Source organism: Sciurus vulgaris (assembly GCF_902686455.1).
Source record: "Sciurus vulgaris genome assembly, chromosome: 9".
NCBI lineage: Eukaryota > Metazoa > Chordata > Mammalia > Rodentia > Sciuridae > Sciurus > Sciurus vulgaris.
The window spans coordinates 128972140-128996680 of record NC_136469.1 but is presented as its reverse complement, the minus strand read 5'-3'; the positions used below and the strand labels follow the sequence as shown (position 1 = coordinate 128996680).

The window sequence follows — 24541 nt, the reverse complement described above, 5'->3', positions numbered from 1 at the left end:
GATCTGGGGCAAAGCCAATGTGTTTTATTGTTGAATAGATCCCTATTTCACTCCGTTTCAGTTGGAATCAAGGAAGTTGCCTAACCCTGATGACCCTCCATTTCTAAATCTTTGAAAAGAGTCTAAGACTTCCCACTTTCAGGACTGTAGCGGGGAGAGGGTAAGGCGGTTTGGCCAAGTGGCCAGATGAAGCCTGGTCTCTGCTTGGTTCCCTTGCCTCTCCCATAAATCCCTCGTTTTCCTGTGGGGACCTTAGGACAAACGGACATGGGTGAGCCTGCCTGAGCCTGAGCTGGCGAACTCAAGTCAGATACGCACTGTCAACAGTACAGAAAGAACGATGTGTTGGCATGATGTGCCTCTATCCCTCGAACTATCTGTAGTTTATCTGTGAATTAGGTGTTTGTGAAGAGAGAGGAGATAAGCAAGTGGTCAGTTCTTGGCTTGAAAACCTGCCCTGCTTTCTTATCCAGACCCCTTCTTGTAGGCAGGACTGCAGAATCAGGCTAAGTTTTGGAATGTAAGTGGAAGTGAAGCAGAAGCGGGGAACTCAAGTGCTCGAGCTGACTCCCTGGGACTTTGAGAAGTGTGCCTTTTCTTGCCCATTGTTGGGGCTCAGAGCCCCATTACCCAAAGTGTGGCACCTTGGTGCACTGAGGACTCTGGACTAAAGGAGACCGAAGGGCCTCAGCAGTACGGTCTTTCTGGCTTCTCCAATTTTCCTGTGTCTGTGCCCTTTTAACTTCTTGTACCAAAGCAATACATAGAAACCAGAATTCCTCTCCCAAAGGACAGATCCTAGATTCTATAACTACCCTTCTCTAAGCAAGTCCCGAACTGAGGAAGGGTACTCTCTCCCTTGAAGACCTCATTTCAGAGGGTTCCTGCCCCAGACATAGGAGGGAGGAATGCTCAGAGGCCAGGAAGACTCTGAAGGTCAGGCCTTGCTGGGTACCCAATAGTCTTATCTCTTTGTCTGCTTTTTACAGGATCATTCTATTAAAAAACAATTTTGTTTTTGAAGTATAATGCTGATTCAACAAGTCAGAGTGCTGGAATTCTGGTTATATGTTGACCCTGGCAAGAGACGTTTCCCCCAAATGAACTGATTATTTGAAATACCCCTCTTGGTTTGGAGACCCAGTTCACATTTTCTCGTAAGTGCGCTACCAATTCTTCTTGGGGTTGCCACAGCATCATGGGTTTCCTTCATTCTCATGGTTATTAATCCCAGTGCCAAGTAAATATCAGCACATATTTCCAGATTTGTTTCTCTCTGTGCAATTTTTACATAGCAGAGAGAAAAGGAAAGGGTAGAGGGAGTAAATCTTTTCTTCTTTTCTTTTCTTTTCTTTCTTTGTTTATTTTTACAGGAATAGAGTGAGGAAACTTTGGCCAGGAGTGTGGATTCTGTGATCCTTTCTGTTACTGTTGGATATATATGAGAAAGTGGCACCATCAAGTGATGATTAGTATGTGCCCGTATAAAGAAACAGAATTCTCTGATGTCCCCGCAAGTTAAAATATCAAAGAAAAATTTGGCCATCTCTCTTGGTATAAGAGCTCTAAGGTAGGAATGTGCTCTGACTGCTCGATAATAATGGACTGTATGTTCAGATGGAATGAAAATGCTGGGCGGAGAGACGGGTCTTGGAATGGGAGACTTGGACTTGAGTTCTGGCGTTGCTGATGTGTAACTGCTTCTCCCGGCAATTCTCCACTTCTCTTTACATCAATGTTGCGCCTCATTAAATGACTTCTAATATTATTTCCTTCTCAAAAGACTCTATGGCCCTTGCTGAGGATTCCTCTCAGAACTCCATGAATAAGCCTTTTAGCTCTATGTTTCTGAGTGAAGGTCTTACTTCCACTTTACCACTGGAGAACAGGAGGAGAGGTCTGGAAGGGACAGTGGGTCATTAACTACTATGCCATATGGCACAAAGAGCAGCTGTACTACCAACTTATCTGCATCCTGAAAAAATAAGATATGCTGAAGTGGACAAAGAAAGATCAAACAGAAGAAGGGCCAGGGCCTCTGGAATCTTAGCTTTATTTAGCCCAAAATGATTGGCAGCCGGTTGTGACCTTATTTCTCAAAGCGTCTATGCTGCCATTCAAAACAGTTGTTGCCAACGCTCAAGCAGGAACAGTGGGCCTGTGTGGCTGTTTTCCTGTCTTCTAGCTGGGTGGACAGGAATGTACACACAACCTGCTTTGAAGAATATTTGTGGTTAGAGTCAGGGTCTGTTGATGGTCTGCAGAATTTATATACTCCTCATGTGGTCTCATTTTAAGAAAAATGCTTTTCCTCTTCTGATATATTATGTACACTTACCATGGAACATTTGTAAAAACGCAAAAGTAAATGAAGATAAATATCATCATAACCTCAACACCAAGACAGCCACATCTTCAAAACACATCTTGTAAGAAATCTGTATGTTAGAAGCAGAAGAGGGATGGGTGGTAGGAGACACACAACCAGGAAAAGAGAGACCTGGAGAAGCTACCTCCGCTACATTGACAGATTCTTTGTGTCACACCATGCTAGCTCAGGGGCTCTGCTAAGCATCTCAGAAGAGCAAAAGCATTGTTGACATTCAAAAGCCAAACTGTGGACTTGGAATAAGGCAATTCTGTTCTCTGAGGGAATAAATGAATCACAGTGCACACCAGGAAAATAATTTTGGAAACACAGTTAATTGTGAAGGTAAGGCTGAGCCAGCTCATGGCTAAAGATACAAAGGAAACATTGTTCATTTCCCATAAATGATTTCCCATATGTAAAGTGGGGCCAATCCTAGCAGGTGACTTCAGAGATGTGGAAACATTTAACCACATAGGAATAAATCTTGCAAACATATTTGAAAAAATGCAAAGCGTAACCTTTAAAATAAAATCCGTGGCTGTCACGTTGAGAGACTGAAAGCTCAAAAAGCAGGGCTTGTTTATAACAACCACAAAGACTGGGGACCTGTGGTTTTATTGGATTTCTCATCCCAAGAAAATATTTACATTTGGAGGAGATGATGAATTTTTAACTATAAAAGCCATACGTAGCATATTTGTGGAAAACATTGCAAATAAAAATGTTATTTCCCCTTAGTCTGACAAAATTGACAGTTCTGCTTAAGGCATCAAAAAATAGGTAATCACAGTTTTTTAAAAATGTTCATGAAGCTTTTCATTCTTAATGGGGCTCTTTATGGATGGTTACCATAAAGGAAAATGATCTTTGGTGAGTGTCCTGATTTCTACTGACAAAATTATAGTCACTGAAGTTTTTGGAAGGATAGAGCTAAATAGAGGAAGAGAAAAGAGAACCACAGGAGAGAGTGAGAAAAAAATTAGCACAGACATAGTTCAATAGACCACAGGCAAAATGGAATGAATTTGCATTGAATCTGGAAATAAAGAGAATTTTGAGGAGTTTAACAGTGTTTGCCTTTTAATCATTGACAACCTAATTATTGAAAAGACAGCATTATTGATTTAGGGGTGAATTTGTTTGGAAGAGGAAAAAATTTTAAAAGCCAATATTAGTTTTATGCATTAGCCATTATGCCCCAAAGTAAAATCCTTATTTTTAGCTGAAGGCTTGAGGCTTCTAAATAACAGAGGCAGAAATAACACAAAAGCTGCATACATCTGGGGAAAGTGATCCAGAAATGGATGTGGCAACACAGACTGGTATTTTGTGTTTCCAAAAGTAATAGCCGAATGCACTAAAATAGAAGGTTCCAGATTTTGCCCTTAATGTTCTCTCTCTTCTCTCATTTTTAGAGCTTCTGATTGTTTCTCTGAAGAATAGGAGAACTCCGTGACAAAACCACATAAAGAACTTCTTAACTCTGCTATAGGACTAAAGTCTCATTGCGGCAGCTGCTGTGAAGGAGGGGAGTGGATTCGTTATCCCGGGAGTGGGTTCTTCTCTTGCTCTCCTGCCCTTTCCCTCACTTCACCCTCTGCTGTGGGAGAATGCAACACCAAAGCCCTTGCCAGAAGTCAGCAGCGTATTCTTGGATTTCCCACCTTCCAGAATCATGAGCCAAATAAATTTCTATTGTTTATAAATTTCCCAGTCTCAGGGATTGTTGTTATAGCAGCAGAAAACACATGAAGACCTTTACCCCCTTGGAATTCTGGCCAGGCCTGAGAATTAAATGGGCATAAAATAGATGAGCAAAAGAAAACACACAGAATTTACACATACATGGAAGTCCCTCTTGGAAAACCAAGACCCAGTGAAATGGCAAGACCCAAAGGCTTATTACATAGTAGGTTGAACAAAGAGTGACGATTGTGGAAAAGTAACTTAGATGTGTGGGGAGGAACTTAAAAGATGGAAAAAGCTGTTTTAATGAAGTCCGTTTATGCGATTATATTCAGCTTCAACTCCCAATCTCTTGTGACAAGAATCTTCTTTTCTCCTGGTATAAGAAGGGTGTCTTTTGCACAGGAGTTTTTTCCTCTCTGAATGATTGGAATGTCTCTTTGCTCCTGGTACAAGGAGGGCAGACCAATCCTTTTCTCTCTTTCTTTCTTTTCTTTTTCTTTTCTTTTTTTTTTTTTTTAAAGCATGACATGTTATGACTTTATTACTACTTTCTGATGTCCAAAGTTCTACATGTTAATTAGGGCGAACAGTGATGAGATTTACAAATAAATCTTTTTGTTTTCGATGTTAAAAACATCAGAGGATGGTGGCCTCATTTAAAAACAAAATGCTTTGGCTCAAAATAATCCTTATGCCAAAGTGGCATATTTTGAAAGTGCCATATTCTCCACCCTTTAGTAGTAGCAAACTTTCAGTGGCTTCTTAAGTTATGATGAGGTTCAGAACACACTTTCCTGAAACACGATACCTTGAAATTTGGCAAAACAGCAGAGGCAGGAAGGTTTCTCGCACCTTCCCTTCACCCTTCTCCCCTGACGTAGGTCATGAAAACTAGGAAGGTCTCCATGACCTTTTGCCCTTTCCCCCAGAGCAGGTAATAAAGCTGGCACTTGAGGATCATTCCCTAAACCCAGAAGGAATAAATGGGTCTATTTCTGAAGATAAAGGAATACAGAGAAAAATCTGAGCCAAAGCAGGACTTGTAGGTCCTCCTGGTTTCTTATCATCAGATCTTGGCGTGGGGCAGCTAGCCTTTTGAAGATGTGATAGTCCAAGGAAAAGAAGACCTGCATAACCAGGCTGTGCTGTTGTCAATGAGGTGCCCACCGTGGGCCTGGCCTTGTTCTCCGAGCTTTGTGCATATCATCTCATTTAATCTTCACAAAAATATTGTGATCTAGGGCTGATGGTTACTATTTTAGAGATGGGAACAGCTTCTTCCTTTGGAGCTGCCAAGAAATATGTCCAAGTTTATATGTCTAGGAACCTGCCAAGCAATGACTCCTGTTGGGCTGGTCAGTTGATATCTAGCCAAGGACCCTGCCCCCCTGGCTATTTCAGAAAAGAGGTGTCACCTATGTCTTGAAAATGCCTACTTAATATTCTAATTCCATTCCCAATAAAAATGACCAGAGGCAGAGCTAGTCAACACCGTCCTTCTGTGAGAGTACACACTGGGATAGAGGGAGAAGTGACTGTGGGTTTTAAAAGGATAAGGATTGTTCAGACACTTGGATGCCACCTTTTAAATTCTGCCAGAGGTTTGAAATGCCTGTTGCCACTTGCTTTACTCTGGCTCAGATTTTTTTTTTTTTAAATTTAAAATGTATTTGCAAAGGAAAATTTATATCATAGTGGTGAATGGAAAAGTAGTATCATTTGTTATAAATGAAAGGTAATCAGAGGAAATATATAATGTAAATAGGGCAATGTCATTACATTGTGGCTCCCTCCTTTCCACGACTCCCGACTCCCTCTTTTCTTGGATTTTCCTCCTCAGTTTCCAACGTCCTTTCTTCCTTCAAACTCCTCCTTCTCTTTCAGGCCAGTGGAACAGAGGCTTTCTGTGGGAACTGGCGGGAGTGTTCTCGGGCTAGACACCTTTACAAGTGGATCTCAGCCTTGTTTGAAACTTCTCCATTTTTGCATGATCTTTAGGTCCTTCAGGAAAGTTATTTTTGGTGTTGTGTTTAGAGTTGACAACTGAATTTGAAAAAAGGTAAATCTGTCATTAATAAGCTACTCTGGCATTATCAGAAGACTTAAATTCTGTTTTATTTCCCCAGTTGAGATTCTATTTCTCCATTTTTATTTGACTGTATGATGTCTGTCTTTTCAATGAAACTCTACTCACATGAAGTGAATATCACAAAACAAATTTTTAGGGATCATCTTTATTTGTCCTAAATTCCCTCCCAATGATTGTGACTGCCACTGCATATTTAATGGCCTCATCTTGATTTCAGGAAGAATATTAATACGCCGTTCACCCTATATGAATTTTGATCATTGTAAATACAAGAAATCATTGCTCAGAATGTAATCACATAAAACTCACATGTGGAATGAGAACATAATAATCTTTCATAGTTACTTAAAGTGGACAGATTAAGTTGTAGCTCTAAATGTTATGAATAGAAATATCCTGTTGAGGGCTGGTGCTGTGCCACGTAGCATCATGTAATGTAGGGTCCCCAATGAAGGAATGTGAGCACGTACTACATGGAAGGTAGGAGAAGGGGCTTCTAGGCTGAGTGTTGCCCCATGCAGCAAACTTTACATCAGCTGTGCTAAGACTGAGCAGTGTCAAGTGTGTGTGTGGGAGGGGGGTGTATGTGCACGTGCTCATGCATGCTGGTTTCGTGGTGCTAAGGATCGAAATCAGGGCCTAGCACATGCTGAGCATGTACCCTTCTATTGAGCTACATCACCAGCCCAAGCTTCAGTTTTTCTGACCAAGTCCTCTAAGCGGCATCCTTGCTTGTTTCCTGAGCCAAAACCCAAAATTCACTCCATCCTGTGCCCTCAAAGGACTTCTTTCTCCACCGAAGACCTGATGGGCACAGAAGAACAGAGCAATCCTCCTCAGATTTTGGGGTACTCTTCCCTGTTCCTGTTCTATTCTTCTCCCCCCTCTGGACTCTATAAGGTATCATGAGGAGGAGTGGCCAACAACAAACACATAGAAAACCTAGGTGGGGCTCTCCTTTCTCTCAGATTCTTCCTGTAGTAATCTGGCATAAAACATGGAATGCTCTTAAAACAAAATTAGTGTATTAGTCTGTTTTCTATTCTTATAACAAACTGCATTCGGATGACATATAAAGAAAAGAGGTTTATTTAGTTTACAGTTTTGGAAGCTGAAAGCCTGAAGTTAGACAATGCTGTTGGTTCTGTCGTTGGCAGTATCTCACGGTGGACAGCAAGGAGGGCTCACATACATGTTACGACAGGAAGCCAGAGAGATTCGGCAGCCAGCCTTGCTCGTTGTACAGCTCACTGTAATGGCAACTAACTGGGCTCCTCAAGAACCATACTAATCCCTTCAGAGTGTGACAATTTTAGGAAAAAATATCCAGAAGAGCAACTGAGCCTTTAATGTTTAGCCTGCCTGATTAAAGTGACCCCTATACTCAGAGTAGTTACACATTGATTGAGAAGACAGACAACAAATTTAAAAAAAAACAGTGATTACAGTATTGTGTTAAGGAAGCATGCAATGGCCAATGGAAGCATCCAGCATGGGGTCTGAACTCATCTCAGGAATGTGAACTTAAACAAGTAAACTTAAGCTGGTCAATAGAAGCTAAGTAAGAGCCAGGATAAGAGAAACAAGTTGTAGGTGGAGGAATTCGGAAAAATCAGTGCCAGACAATACCCACATTGGAATCAGCCTAGACGCTCATCAAGGCAAGAACGGATAAAGACAATGGAGATCATTCAGCCAAAAGAACAAAATCATGTCATTTTCAGGAAAATGGGTGAAATTGGAGAACATCATTTTAAACAACATAAGCCAGATTCAGAAAGATAAATATTGCATGTTTTCTCTTATATGTGAAATCTAGAGTGAAAAAAAAAAAAAAAGAGAGAGACATGAAAGTGGCAGGAAAAATATCAGGGAAGGGAAAGGGGACAAAAGGGATGGAGAAGAGAGAGCAAGACAGTGTGATAGGGAGTGTGGATACAACCAAAACACCTTACATACATGTATGGAAATTTCACGAGACCCATTACTTTGCACAATATGTACTCATAATCATGATAGAAATAATAAAAATTGGAGGAAAAAAATCTGATGAGAAAGAGCATAGTGGATTTGAAAAGAGCATTTAGATTTGAAAAGCTGGAAAAAGTTAAAAGAGTTAATGAGAGCCCTGGTGTGAGTGTGAATGAGCGTTCAGGAACCAGGCGGTGCAGGCTTTGCAGATATCAAGAAGTTTGAGCCATCCAGGGGTGGTGGCACACATCTGTAATCCCAGCAAATTGGGAGGCTGAGGCAGAAGGATAAGTTCAAGGTCAGTGTCAGCAAAATAAGGAAGTCCTAAGCAACTTGTGAAACCCTGTCTCAAAATAAAGATCAAAAGGTCCAAAGGTCTGGGCATGTAGCTCAGTGGTAAAGTACCCCAGTACTAAAATAAAAGAAGCAGCAGCAGCAGTTTGGACTGTTTGTGTGGGAACAAGAAATAGTGTGTGATATTTCCGCAGCTGCTGCTCAGGTGACAGCTGAGTTTGTTGTATGGGACAAAAGTAGGCATGGGGAGTCCATTTGGAGCTTTGTGGGCAGGAAAGAATTCCTGTTGGCTTGGAGTAGAGAAGAGGCCACTGGAATGAGGTTAGGTTGACATCTGTAAGTTGACACATGGCGGAAGTGCAGTCACTAGGGTTGGAGGTGGGCTGCCTGGGGCAGGGAGGAGGAGGCTGGAGATGGGTCTGGAAGAGTATCCAGGGTACAAGACAGCCTTTGATTATGGTCCAAGAGAGAAAGGTAGAGGCAGGTTCTCTGCCATTGTCACATGCCACAAGGCTGAGCTTGCTTTCCAATCTAGTTGATCTAAAACAAATTTATTTTCAGCAAAATTGTTCTTCTTCACTCTGGTTTTGTTCTGAATTCAGCCGAATTCTGCTCTTGCGCTTTCTTTCCAGGTCGCCAGCCTCCGGCATGTCATTTTATTTACTGTAGGAAGAAAATGCTTCTGAAGTTCCAAACCCAGTCCCTCAGCACACATCTCCCATGTGCAAACACGTGTGGATTTAGGTGGATTAGCTAGAGTTTCCTCCCGAGGCAGATGGCACACCTGTGTGCTGCCACAACAGTTTAGAAATAAAGCCAGTTTGTTGTCTATTGCAAAGCCTTTGAACTTCAGTATTCTCCTTCTGGTGTTTGACACCAGGGCTGGGACTGAGAGCCAGGACTTTCTTAAGTTTTTTCTCCCCAGAGGGCACCTACTTGCCTTATGCTAATCCCAGCACACTGGGACACTGGTTCACATACTCTTGGAATACAGAATGGAGTTCATGGTTTTTAGAGTATGGTTTTTAGGAGGAAGAGCTGAGTTTCTGACATAGCTGATGAATCTGAATCACAATGAGGTGGAGGAGTCTGCATTGTGACCAGCGTCCTGAAAGGTGCTACTGCTGTAACTGAAACCAGAGCTGCGGGTTTGTGGGGAGGCTCCTGAGAGCAATGGAAAGGGCTCTGTGGTGTCTTTTATCCTTAGAGCTCCGTGCTCCACAGTTGGGTTCTGAGTGGTATTGAGTGGTTTTTGTGATTATTTGTATGCCATTGTTAGTAACAGCCTGTCAACACCTTGAAAGGCAGAGCATTTTTTTGTTTGTTTAGAAAATTACTCCATAGTAAATCTTTAATTATGTAGCAATACGGCTTGTTTTTTTGAACTGTTGAGTGAAGCACTGCTGTTGTTGTATATTTCTTTCATGCTAAATCTTATGGGGTGTGCAGCCTTCAATAAATAAATGCAAATAAAGTAATTGAATCTCACTTGAGTCTCCCATTAATTATCTCACATATATCTTCATTTCCACACTGGTGATCTGTGCTGTGTTGTTTGAAAAACAATCTGGTATAAGTTTTGATGTTCCTTTATTTGGAGAGAATTTATAATACCTAGAGATGTATGAACCATATGCACATGCAAGTACACACATACACACAAACTGTCATGTTTCTGTGCTCATTTGTGCACATCTACATTTACATGAAACCACAGGTTTGGACAGACCTAACACAAGAACATAAATATGTCACACGTGTACAGGGGAACCTTGAAAAATGTGTGGTTGGGGATATTGACCCCTGTGCAGTGGAAAATCTGTGTACTAACTTTTGACTTCCCCCAAACTTAACTAATAGTAGCCTGCTGTTGACTGGAAGTCTTATTGATAACAAAACAGACAATGAAGCATACTTGTATATTATTGTATATGGTGAAAGATAAGAAACACCGAGAGAGATCACTTTTGCTGAAAAATTTACTGGACAATGAACTGATCATGTGGATATGACTAGCGTCACATGGTGGCTTCAGCAGATATTTGTAACACTTGAGCTCCCTGCAGTAGCAACAGGAGGTGGCTAAAAAATTATTACAGTGGGCCAGTGCACACTGCAGGTAATTTATGCAGTTATAATTTAATTTAATACTGCTTCTTGACACTTGTTTACATTTCTCTTGACTGAACAGTGCCATGTGTTTGGGTGGGCAGGTTTTGAGAAATTTTAGCTTTTCAAAATAGGTTGGTCTATATTTTATAGTAGTAAATGACAAAACAGACTCTTCTCTATGCATATTTTATGCATTCATGACATAATGTAACTTTTCCAGGTTTTTTTCAATATTCCTAGGCTGCTGTTGTTTTATTTTTAAAATTCCAGCAAATCTCAAAAACTAAACAAAACAACCCAAATTCATGTGTGAAACTGTGCCATTCAAATCATGTTGTAAAAGGTTAACTAGTAGTATGTAAAGTATATACTTATACGCAAGCATGTATGTGCATGAACACACAAACACACTGTATCTGATTTTTTTTTGGTGGTAGAAAGCCGGAAACCCAACCACTTAAACAGACCTAAACTGTAAAGGGAGTTCATAGGTTCTCAAAAATTTTTTTCCTTCCATCTCTCCAGTATGTCCCAAGGCTACTCTTCTTTGTGTTTATGAAGTGGCAGCCCCAAACTTTCCCACTGAGGTGTAGCAGGAGGAATATGCCCTTAAATAGCTTCAGTGGAAGAGTGAGAAACTTCCCTTTCAGAGACCCTGATGGACTGATGGACTTTCTCCCCTGTCATTGAATTGGGTGTGGAGTCCATGTCTAATCTAAACCCTGTAGCCAATGAGATGAGACCTGAAGGTAGACTAAGAGAATCCCTAATGGTGGTGAATTATTGGGTGGGGCCAGGTACCAGATTTTCTAGAAGCATGTAGGCTGCACAGGGCAAAGGCAGATTCTGTTATCAGGAGGCAGGTGACTGAATTGACAAATTGATAAATGCTCTTGGCCCCTGCTCCCACACATGTGCACACGTGTACATCATGCCTGTCAGGATTTACCCGGTCAGAGCTGCCCTTTGTTCCTTATTTACTTTGTACACTCCATGTTTTGATAGATTGTCTCTAAGAAACTGAGGACATTGTTATAACTAATTCATTTTTGCATTTTTATGCATGAGAAACTGGTATTACCACAGTGGGTTTATATAATTCTAGCCTAAAGCAATAAAATTGACATTTTTAGATAGACTGGGAGACCTCATAGGAAGTAAATGTATAATTATAATTAGAATTATTAAAAAATTAAAAATAGCCAATAACTTAAGGTATCAGGTCCCCTGTTTGAAAAGCACTTTAGTAAAACGTTTTCTTTGGTTAAAATTTGATTAGATCTTGGCAAACTCAGAAAATGCAGATGAATAATCCCTTGCACAAACAATTGTGTAGGATAGATTTGCCCTGCCCCAACTCTCCTCCCTGACCCTCCTTGACTTTCTAGTTAACTTCCTTTCTTCTCCAGTAACTGGAGCTCACTGAAGAGGCTCCCCTGCTGGAAGACAGTAATTCGAGGTCATTAAACTGCTTCACTGGGCTTTTTTAAAAAAAATTATAGTTGTTATTCAGAGAGTATATTTATTAGCAACTCCCCAGTCTCATGGTTTATGGCAAACTAAGAGTTTAGGTCTTTTTCACACCCTAGTCTGAAGTGGGTGGCCTGCAGGGCAGGCACTGGTCCCCATTTCAAGGAGACTCCTGTCTAGGAGGTAGCAGAGCCTTGGAATTTCCCACTGGAGGGAAATGTCATCCCTTCCAGGGGTGAAAGGGGAGTACCACACATGATGACCGTGCAGGCAGGTTTTAGTGAACCAGCCTGCAAGTGCCCAGCTCCACTGCCCAGGACAGTCACGGGGCCATCCCCATTATACATGTGAGGAAACCCACCACTGTCATCCACCCGTGGGGCCCCACGGAAAAGGAAGCAAGGTGAGCTCTGACACACAGGCATCTTTACTGAAGCAGTGCTCACTGAGAACCTTGCTTCCCCCTAGTACAAATGAATAGGAACATTCAGTTTTGGAGTCTTTGCAATTCAAATTGGGAGGGTCAAGGTCAATTTAAATTGGGGAGGATCAAGGTCATGACTAATGGGATTGAATCCTTATTATAGAACTGTTTTGCAGTTAACAGGGAAACAGGTTTTTGTAAGATTTTTTTTTTTTTAACCATAGAGGGCAGTTATTTTTAATAACTTCACATTCCTGGGGACTTTGAAAAACAGCACACTCAAAGACAGAATCAAAATGCAAGTAACTTTTATTTGCCCTCAGCTTGGGAAATAGACAGAGGTTGGTAGCTGTCCCCAATGGCAGGGAAGATGGCAGGAACTTAAATGGATCCGTGTGAGGTTGTGGTGAGGGTACGTGAACTTAGACCTCAGGTTTACAACAGGAGAGGATAGTGTGTCTAAATGGCAGTCAGCATGCCAGGAAATTAGCTCAGTGCTTGAACCTGTGCGCACCTGTGTGAAACCCTGGGATTGATCCAGTACCTCAATGAACAAACAAACAAACAAACAAACAAACAAAACCTAGCAGTCAATGGTCTTGAAGGGACTGTGGTAGTTTCAGAGAGCAGACATCCTAGTGTTAATCAGTGTTAATCTTCCGCATTAAAGGAAAATACCTCATTAGGAGCCTTAATTTTAAGAGTTAAAAAAGTCCAGACACAAAAACTGGGAGGTAAGTGGAAAAGGCATTGTAAAAAATTTGGTCTTCATGAATCCTAAGTTTTCTTGTATGGTCCTAAAATCAAGTAGAGGGGATCTGAATAATGACAAAATTTTCATCCAGTCTTTCCAAATGGAGCCATGAAGACCGAACTCTTTGTGTATAAAGAAAATAAAGATGTGCACCATTTATGAACAATGAATCAAAATGTAGTCTGTAAAACTAAAAATAAATTTAAAAAAAGAAGAAAATAAAGAAACACAGCGATTCTTTCTTACCTAAGATTGGGGCTGCAAATTCTTGACTTAGAGTCATAAAGACCTTAAATCAGAGAACATAAGTGAAACGGGGTATTGAAAGGTGAGAAAGATGCAGAGGAACTACTTCCATAATACTAATACATGATTTTCCTTTTCCTTCCTTCTCATTCTTCTGTGAGTTAATACTGGTGTTTCAGAGGCAGCAAATTGAGTAAGAAGAAGACGTGAACATCCCACGGTCTTCTACTAAACCAGCATGATAGAATTTGCAAAAGTGTAAAATAATGCCACTCTTCTCACTAAATTTTTTTTGAATTAAAAGATTATCTTTTATAAATATGTTATTTATGTTAATATGCTTTTCATTGTTATTTTAAAAGAGGTCAATTATAAGTATATATATACAAATATATATAAATTATCAGGCTTAATGTCTTTTTAAATGTTTTATTAGTGCATTATGGTTATATATAACAGTGGGGTTAATTCAACATAATTATACATGCATGGAATATAATTTGCTCCATTTCAGTCCCAGCGCTTCCTCTTCCGCTCCCGTCTTCTCTCCTCCAGTCTTCTCTGCTCTGCTGGTCTTCCTTCTATTTATTTGTTGCTTTTATAAATTTATACTTTACTACATATTTTAAAATTTAATTTAAGAATCATGTAGTAGAAAAATCTTTGAATAATCACTGGAAGGGTCTCTTTTGCATTGATCCTTTGCATTTTTTAATTCTCATTTTCATTAATATCATCTCTGGTCTTAATTATTTCCTATCTTCTGATTTTGGAGTTAGTTTGTTTTGCCTTTTCTAGGGCCTTGTGGTATAACATTGGATTATTTACCTGGGTACTTTCTGTGTGTGTTTTTTTTAAATATAGGAGCTCATTGCTATAAACTTTCCTCTTAGACTTGTCTTCGTACTGTCTCAGAGATTTTAATATGTTGTTTTTTTGTTCTTGTTTCTAAGATTTTTAAAAAATTTCTCTGATTGCTTTTGTGACCCTTTCCTCATTCAAAGGTGCATTACTTAGTCTCCAGGTATTAAAATGGGGATAGAAATGGAGCAAATTTTACTCTATGCATATACTACTATGTCAAAATGAATCCTGTTATTATGTATAACTTCAATACACTAATAAAAACATTAAAAATAAATTAAACCTGAGAGTTTAAATATATATGTAGATATACATATATATTATTGACTTCTTTTAAAATAGCAATGAAAAGCATGTTGAAATGGTTTCTTATTTGATCTTATTGTGGATTTCTAATTTTATCCTTTTATGATCTGAAAATATGCACATAATTGTTCCTACTTTTTGTATTTGTTAAGACTTACTTTGTGTCCTAAAATATTTTAAAGACTGTTACATGAGCAGTTGAGAAGAAAGTGATTTTAGTTGTTGATGTATGAAATATTTTACAGATGTGTCTATTAGGTCCATTTGGTTAATAACATTTTTTATTTCTGAAGTCTTAGTTTTGATCTGAATGATGTATCTATTAGTGAGAAAGGTGTGTTGAAATCACCCATTATTATTGTATTGAGGTGTATTTTATATTGAATAGGTTTGTTTTATGTATGTAGGTACACCGATATTTGGGGCATAAATATAATCATTATATCTTGTTGTATGATTCATTTAACCAGGGTGAAGTGATCTCCTTTGTCTGTTTTGATTAATTTTGACTCGAAGTTCACTTTGCCAAATATGAGAGTAGCTATTCCTGCTTGCTCACCTTCTCCATTTGTATGGTATATCTTTTCCCATCCTTTCACCTTCAGTCTGTGAATATCTTTGCCTGTGAGGTTAGCCTCTTGTAAATAACTTATGGTTGGATTTTGGTTTTTTTCCCTGCCAATCTATGTCTTTTGGCTGGAGGGTGTAGACCATTTACATTCAGTGTTAATATAGAGAGATTCTTTGTATTTCCTGCTATTTTGATTTATTTTAAGTGCTTGATTCTCATTTAATTTGATTCTTCCATCTTTGGTGTATCCAGGTACCTGCTGGCTTTCTAGTGGGTAATAGGAGATGGTTGCAAATTTTCTGTGACTTAGCAGATTGGTTACTTCCTGTGAGGGGTGTGCAGTCTTATGTACCCTCCTGAAGAAAAGTTTCCAGGGCTGTCAAACCCAATGTAGGTTCCCCATGTATATTTTGGAGAGTGCAGTCTAAGATAGAGATGTTGGAGTCTTTGATATAGCATTAGTTGGTCCTTGTGGGGGTATAGTGCTGCTGCCCACCTTGGAATGCATAGGTCACAGGTCAGTGGACTTTTATCTGTGCATACTGGATGGTAGCTGGTATCTCTGGGATGCTCCTCTGCAAGATCCTTTGTGGGGTGTACTGTGTTGTATATGTGCTAAGGTTCTGTGCTTGCTGATTGGAGGTTATCCTCAGGAATTGCCTTCTGTGAATGAGAGATATCTGGCAATTCTGGGACTCACAGCAGTGGACCCCACTAGAGATGCTGGGGCACCAAGAGTGACTTCCCTTGTTGTTATGATTTTCTCACCAGCTGGTGCTTGTTAGTCAGTCCAGAGACCTGAGTCTGTGTGCCTGGAGGATGCTACCTCTGTTGGGACTAATGACATGTTAACTAACTCAGGCTGACTCCTTACTTCCTGGTGAGTGAGCAAGATCAAGGCCTCAAAGGTGGTTTCAATAGTTAATGACGATGAATCGGACCACCTTCAGGGATTGGTTAACAACAGTTCTGCGACCGTGATCAGCTCGTGCTTGCCATATAGTCCTATGGGACTCTCACCTGCGTGAACCCCCCCTGCCTTGCTGACCTTTAAGCTGATTGGTTCCCGCCTAGCCCCCCCCCCCTACATAAAAGCTGTGCGATTTCCTCAATAAACGAGTTCCTGCTGTGACGGGTCTCCCTGACGCATCTGATTGTCCTCCGCTGGGAGCAGGTGGTCAGTCGGCCCTACCTATCCTGGTCTGACCTTGTTGGGGAGTGTCCCCTTCCCTTGTCACTGGTCGAGAAGAGCAAGGGCGCTTAAGACCCCGACACTACCTCTGCTGGCTATTTCTGTTGGGTACTGGGAGCACTGGGTACAGGGCTCAGGGCTGCCACTGACTGCTATGGATCGCTGAGAATCTGCTTCCCTCCACGAGGTCTTCTTTGTGGCAGCAAAGAGCTTGGTGGTTGTCTGCAACTGTGGGACCTGAGTGCAGGTTCTCTGTGGGCAGTCTGTGGCACAGAAGCTTCCATCCTGGCTGCTGCAGATCATTGGTGTTTTACCCGTCACTGTGACAGGGTAGGGTAGTATTGGCTCATCTTTGCTGGAGTTCCCTCGTGGAGGCTGTGGGAGTACTGGGCTGGAGTACTCCCCAGGAGTGATCGGTACTCAGGTCTGTCCCATCCTATTCCCCTTAACCATGGTGAGGAAGAGGGAACTCCAGTCTCTTTCAGCTAGCAGAAATCCTTCTGCAAGTTCCTTCTAGATGGATAATTGAGAGAACTCATTTCGGAGGTGTTCCCCCTAGTTTTATTAGTCACTATCTGTAGGTAGGGAGAAGTTGTATTGACTAAATTTCTTCTGGGGATACTGACCAGCTGTGGATGCTACAGTGACTGTCCTGCCTGGCACAGAGTTCAGCCCACAGTTTGGGTTGAACTGTGTGATCTCTTCACTGTCTTTGCAGCTCTGTCACAATTTAGCTTGGTCTGCTTTTCTCTACAACACTTGTTAAGGAAGTAAGCTTATGGGATTTTCCTCTCCTTTCTCTCTTTGTTACCCTGCCCTGCTAACCCTACCCGGGTCAGGGTTCAGGGTCAAGGAAGTTTGTTTTAATTTTCTCCTCCAGTAGTCAAATTCCACATCTGTCCAAGTCTCAAGCTGCCTGGTATTGCGTTTTCAAGCGTTTGCTCTGTCATCCATGTCTCTGCTCAGCTGTTCTTCCACAGTGCTGGAGGATCTGATTAAAGTTGAGAAAAACTAAATTCTGCTGTGGAAAAATAACTTTAGAGAGTGTGGAGCACTCAGAAGATGGTATTTTTTTTCCCACCTGGAGAAGCATCTTGAGAGAGCAGTAATAATGAGCGAGGGGCTACTGGCGTGTACCCTCAGTGCTGGCATACTAAATTTTAATACCACTTCCCAAGTCGCTTGTAAACCTAAAAAGTTGCAACACTGCCATCTAGTGTTTCACAACAAAAATTTTTTTCATATTTATTTTTTCCATTCTGTTAACAATAATGGCTTCAGAAATGAATGATTTGGGGCTATATTTAATAGCTTGACCTGCGGTTTTGCTGTTTTTTTTTTTTTAAACCAAACATATACTTTTAAATATCTTTATCCCTTTCCTTCCACATTGAAGCTCTTCTTTCTTCTTAGGGTTAGAATAACTGGAGAGGGTGTTATTTCAATTCACCCTCCTTCCACATCTTCTGTTCACAAGTTTACACAGCCTAGTATGATCCAGTACCTACTTGGTGAGCCAAAAGATATGCTCACTGATTATCCTCAGATCCTCTTCCCACCGGAACTTTAAAAAAAAAAAAATTCATTTTGGATCAATTTTACATTTGTAGCAAACTCTCAAAGCTGTTTTCAGTGAGTTCCCGTGGACCAGCCATCTAGTCTGTCCTGCTGTGGACACTGGGCATTACTGTGTCACACCCACTGGGTGCCCAGGCCAGAGGAAGAAAAGTCCCATCCCAAGGCATATGTCTGTGAAATTTCAGAAATACAAGTTTGGGGAGCAGTGAGGGAGGGCTGGGGAACAAAACAGGTAAAATATAAAATATCAGGACTTCCGTTGTCATCAAACTTCTCAAAACTTCACTGGAAGTTAGAAAACCATCAACCAATGCCTTCAAAATTTGGATTGAAAATTATTGCCATGATACAATCCAGTAGTAAGCAAACTGCTTATCAAGTGTGATACTAGACTAAAGGCTATTCCAGAACTAAGGGGTTTTGAAATACTTCTCTCCCTTATCCCCTTTTGTCAGAAAGTCATCAAGGATTTGTTTCTTTGAAAGGGGAGAAGAAACAAAGATGGGGAAAGACAAGGAGTGGGGAAGGAACCTCGCTGGAGGACACGGAGGGGACCGTGGAGTATAGCTCCATGGTAACTTAACAGTGCAGAATGGGGCAGGGCAGAAGAACTGTTTGAACAATCAGAGGTTTATACTGGAGGTGTGGTTGGGATGAGTTAGTGATAGTATAGAGGCAATAAAATAAATATAAAGAGCAGAGAGTTGACCAAGTGCAGAGGAAATAGTTACAGGTAAGCATGGAAGTCAAATGTGGTCACAGTGACACAAACATTGAATTTATTTCATTAGGAAAATAACCTTGTGTAGGGTGAATGGAGGAAGGCGGTGGAGAGAGGGGAGACGGAAGAAAGAGCAATGTACTAGATCCTGCACCCTAACGCTCAGAAGTCGATAGTTACTTAATTAAAAAAAAATTAAGCTGCAGCAGAATGAGCCTAGTACTTAAATTACATGGGAGTAAATACCAGAAGAAATGGCTGAAAATGGTTGTCTCTACGAAGCAGGGCTCAGGAATTGGGAGAAATTGGCTAAAGGGAACTTCTAGTTGAATTGCATGATTTTTAAAAACAATGTCTATGTGTTATATGAAAAGGTAAAAAGTTAACTTGGTCCTCAGACTGACCCAGCTCTGTTCAGGATCAGGCAGAGCCGGGGAAGCAGGTGCAATTGTTCTCCTGTACAAAGTGACTTGGATTCTTCTAAAGGTGGGATCCTTTAATCTTGTGGCACACATATTTGCCTTCTGGGACTTTGGCCTGAGGTGAGAGTTCACTTACTTGCACAGCTGTTTGGTGCCTCTGGCAGAAAGGGTGCTGAGTTCCTGAGAGCTGAAGGCCAGGTTGACAGACTCTGAAGCCATGGCTTTTCCTAAGGGATTTGGATGGGGGGCAGCCACTGCCGCGTATCAAGTGGAAGGTAGGAGAAGCCCTCTCCTTTGCCAGGGCTGGAATGTATTGCTTCCGGCGGGTTCCATATACCTAGAGATGAGGGTGGGACAAGGAGAAAAAAAGAGAAGAAAAAGCGTCGAAGAATCGGCAACGTTCTAGATGCAACTGTGCCCCTTTTTCAGACAGTAGGGGCCGCGTTCCCCTCTCTTTCCTCAGGCTCAGGGGTGGGTGCAGACGTACTCGTCAAGCTGTATGTTCACTCACCCCAAGTTCATCCCACACACCTCTTTTCACTGGACCAGCTGCTTTTGTGATTGGTTTCTTGGACATATTTTCCCTAAACCCTTTAAGAAAAGAGGAAAATTTCTTTTGCTGACTGGAAAAATATTGAGGAGCTTCCTCAAAGCGCTCTGCACTGTTCCTGGTGAACACAGAGCCAAGTCTTACCTTGTACTTGGCACCCCATTTCCTGGGGGCAGCTGAGAAGCAAAGGGAACAGCTAATTATAAATGGTAAAGAGAACCCAGAATGGACTTGGAGTCTGAGCCCTGGCCTCCCTTCCCCCATGCCTCAGCATGTGAATGTGGTCTCCTCCTCTGAGTCTCAGTTTTTTCATCTGTATAGTAGGAAGATTAAGTTTTCTAAAGCCCATCTACTTTTCCCCTAAGGAATAAAAGGTTAATTGCTTATCACAGGGAAAATATTTATTATTATTATATTTGATCAAATAAGTGTGTAAAACCCTGGGTTAAATGAAGCTAAGTGAGTCTCTCAGAGTAGTTTCCTAGGGCTGCTGTGACAAATTACCGCAAGCTGTGACGCTTAAACAACACAAATTTATTCTCTTACATTTCTGGAGGCTAGCACTAGTCATTCGAAGATGTAATTAGCTAAGTTAAGATGTGATCATAGTGGAGTAGAGCGGGCACTTAATCCAGTATGACTCGTGTTCTTTTAAGAAGGAAATTTGGACACAGACAAGAGACCTATGAGGAGAACACCATGGGACAAAGGAACAATTATAAGCTAAAAAATTTCAAAGAGGGTGGCTAACCACCAGAAAAGGCAAGAAAGGACTCTGCCTAGAGTCTCAACAGGAGCATGGCCTTGCTGGACACCCTGAGTTTGAACTTCTGGACTCTAGAACTGGGAGAGAGTGAGTTTCAGTTGGCTAAATCACTGGTTTGTGGCTCTCTGTGGAAGCATCCCTTAGAGAACTAATACACCAACAAGAACTGGTAATCAGTCTGTGAGAACTTCATGGCTTGTAGGATGTGCTGTTCTGATAACAGGATGTGGCAGTGAGGGGGTCTATGTCAGTGTGGCTTCTTGAAGTTGGATGGTCAAGGAGACTCTGAATTAATGTCATTTCATCTAAAAATTAAAGAACCAAAAGAGAGTCATTTGAAGGAGGATGGGGAAATTTTTCAAGACAGAGAGAGAATGCAAGTTGATCCTGTCACAACTCAGGCTGCTGCTGATTCCCAGCTTCTACGGCTGTTTCCTGGGTGCACAGAAAGGGGAATGAGGAGTCAACATAGGCGTAAGACAACGCCTATGGGAGTTGCACATTTTTGTACATACATGCTCTGTGACATGAGGCTCTTTTAAAGGGATGTTGAGGAATGTCCTGGTTAGCAGAGATGTCCCTGCTGCCCTTCTCACCACGGTGTCTTCTTTTCTCTTGTCCCTGGTAGTTTCTGCTTGGTTAGGGTAGACACCTAAATAGCCTGATATTCTAGGAGTAAAGAAAAAAAGAAATGATCTTTGTTAGTTTCGTTCTTGAAAGCGAGGTAAGACAGATCAGCAAGGGGGTGGTCGAGCAAGTGAAGCTCCCGAGCACGGTGCCTGGGAAGATGGACTGAAGAGCCAGACTGCTTAGACTTGGTGTCTAGCCCTGCTTCTTACTGGCTTTGTGACTTTGGCAAGTTACACAATTTTTCTGTGCCTCCTGTTAAAAGAGGAAAAAAGAAATTACCCCAACCTTTCAACACATTGAATTTATCAGCGTTTATTTGGGTGAAAAGAGGATCCATGAATTGTACAGCATCCTAAACCTATAAAGCTTCAGAGAGCTCCACCCAGCAAAGACAGCAGGTGGTATTTACAGACAGAAAATGGAAATGACTTATAGAAATAGGTTGATGGGTCACAACTCAGCATTTGCCTTGTTTGGATGTGTCTGAACAGTTTGCAGTTGATGATTGGCTGGAAGTTTGGCTGCTATGATTGTCCAAGACTTTATTACTTGTTACAAGAATACATTCTCCAGTGGGTTGTGGTGTGTTTTCATATTAAATTCAATTACAGTTCTCTATGTATAGAGGAAGAGTTAAGTAAAGATTTTTTTTCTCGGTATTGAGGATTGAGCCCAGGACCTCATACATGCTATGCAGGTGCTCTACCATTGTGCCAAATCCTCAGCTCTTTTAATTTCATTTTGAGACATTTCTTGCTAAGTAGTCCAGACTGGTATTGAAATTGAGATTCTCCTGCCTTAGTCTCCTGAGCAGCTGGCCTTATGGGAATGTACCACCATACCCAGTGAGCTTTAGATAAAGCTTAATTGAATCTAATTCCCCCCTTTTGGCAGGTCTATCAAAAAGTGACCAAAGATTTTGAGAGACCAGCCCAAACCTTGGGCACTGACATCCTTTCTGTCACTATCATATTGGATTTGTGTGGTTTCAGTATAGATTTCAGAATTCACATTGTCAAGTTAGTTGGGAGATTCTTTATGTTTTGTTCATGTTTTTGTTATTCTAACTATAATGAGATGAACTAACATACAAAAGATGACTGCATACAAGCATTTAAGACTTTGGAGTAGCAACAATGTACCAGGGAGAATATTATGATGAGTATCAGGAGAAAAGTACAAAGAATTAAAATGCTCTCCTTAACAGAAGTCTCCATGTACCAAACTTATCAAAATCCAATAATTCAAAGTTCAAGCAATAAAGATATAGCTCAACAGTATTCAAGTTCATCTGGTCATGATCAAGTCAGTTGTTTCGGGTGTGATGGCAATTAGGGGTCAGAGTCACTACAAAATGACCTGATTTAAAGAGGTATTGATTTTTGTAGTTAGCTTGGTAATGAGGGTCATAGTAAACTGGGGATATACTACGACATAAAAATTCTCCATGCACTATTTAGAATGCCCATGAACTAATTCTTAGCTACTTCCCAAAGTCCATCATGTGTTCCCTTCTCTTGGGAAATTTTCTTAATGTATTTAGTGACAGTGTCTAATGTCTAGAGAAATAATAGCATCAGTCACCTTTTAAATTTAGCTTTTGATGGAAATAAGATCAGAGAAGAGGCAAGTATAACATTCAATTTGGTTCAGTACATACACAAATCCACAATACGGGCAAGGAGGAAATTTAAGCTATGTAATACTTCCTTGAGAGTTTTTATCAAACAGGAATGTTCTCATCCACCTTTCAAGGAGTGGTGTCTAACTCTCTGAACCCTAGGATGTCTGATCGGCCATAAAAGCCAAGATTTTCCCTAATATATGGATTAGCTTTAAATTCCATATTAATGACACTCCACCTCTACTAAGAGTGAGCCCCCAGGAATCCCATCGGCACGTTCCCTCAGTGGAAACTAACTTATCTAATTTCACCTCTTTCAAGGTTAGTGCTAATTTTGGTTATTGGCCACTTTGACCTCTGATTATGGAGGTTTTATTGGAAGTCTCAGGGGAAGCTCTTTGGAAGGCAAGAGTGAGCCAGGCCAAAGAGCAAAACCTAAACCAGGGAAGAAGTCAAACAAGTAAGCAAATTCTCTGCAGACCAGATAAAGGCACCTGGTGACTGGAAGAGGGCCACCTATTGTCATCTGAGCAGAGGTCAGTTAAATTTGTTTGCTTAGTTCCTGAACAAGGTCAAAAGGGAAACATAATTTCATGTGATTCCTTAATAGTGTGCTGTAAGGGTAATTACCACATTGAGTGGAAAGAGAGATTACTGATTTAATTGATGACACCATACAAGCAATGACTTATACCCACATAGGTGGCCTTGAGTATGGAAGGCACATATTTACATGAGTGTGGAAGCACAATGCAATAGTCTTCCATTATCTGTGGTTTCACTTTTCCTGGTTTCTGTTTCCTGAGGTTAATAGCAAGTGAAAAATGTTAAATGGAAAATTCAAGAAATAAACAATTCACTAGTTTTAAGTGTTGCACTAGTCTTAATAGCAGAAGAATCTTTCTCCTAAATGTTTCATCTTCTCATTTTGGAGCAACTAGTCATTCTATGTTAGGACAAAAATGACTCTATTTTATTTAACCAAAGCACATCTTACTTTCCTTGCATACTTATAGACAGAGTTGTTTCCCTTATTATGTAAATTAAAGTTACATATATTAGAATTCTTAACACTTTGTGTCCTTAATTTCCAGGGAACACTGGGAATCAAGTAAAGGTAAACTGTCTGTCATACCAGCAACCTGGCAAATCTACAAATGATAACCTATAGAAGCATATGTTTTCCCATAGTATGGTTTGTCAATGTGGCACAGAACATTTTTATTAATGATTCCAAATATCTGTAGTTTCTCTGTAATAAGAAACTCCGAAGGAGGCAACATTTTATCTTAATTTTCCATTATTTTTTGGGGAGGTACTTGGGATTGAACTCAGCTGCACTCAACCACTGACTGAGCCATATCCCCAGTCCTATTTAGTATTTTATTTAGAGACAGGGTCTCACTGAGTTGCTTAGTGCCTCACTGTTGCTGAGGCTGGCTTTGAACTCAAGATCTGCCTGCCTCAGCCTCCTAAGTCTCTGGGATTAGAAGTGTTTGCCACTGTGCCAGGCTCAATTACCCATTCTTGTGAGAAGAATACTAAAATCTTCTGGTTTGGGAAGGACATGTATTCCATGGGAATTTGATCTCACACCTCTATTTAACCCATTTTAGACAATTTTATTTGGATTGATTATAAAAATGAACTATTAAATAACCAGTCATCATCTTAAGTTAATCTTTCTTGCTAACAAAGATTTTAATATAGAGATAACATAAATTTATTTTACCAGGAAACCTAGGTAGTAAAAGTTATGCATCTTCATCATATTTAGTACTGAAAACTCTGAAGACACACCTCTTTTAATCAAACTAAGAATATTTTTATTTATTAAAATTTGCTCAGATCATGTGAACATGAAAGGAATTTGGGTTCATGATTATTTCTCGAGAAA

General features: G+C 40.7%; 1 protein-coding gene across 1 annotated transcript in view; it reads left to right on the top strand.

Moving 5' to 3' along the window:
• Positions 1-19096: 19096 nt before the first annotated feature.
• Positions 19097-24541, top strand: part of LOC306670183 (cytosolic beta-glucosidase) — a 109661-nt gene continuing 104216 nt past the window's right edge. Inside the window, exon 1 of the mRNA XM_079154792.1 lies at positions 19097-19349. Coding sequence (XP_079010918.1) covers positions 19292-19349 — 58 coding nt within the window. The 5' untranslated portion in view covers positions 19097-19291. The remainder of the gene's footprint in view (positions 19350-24541) is intronic.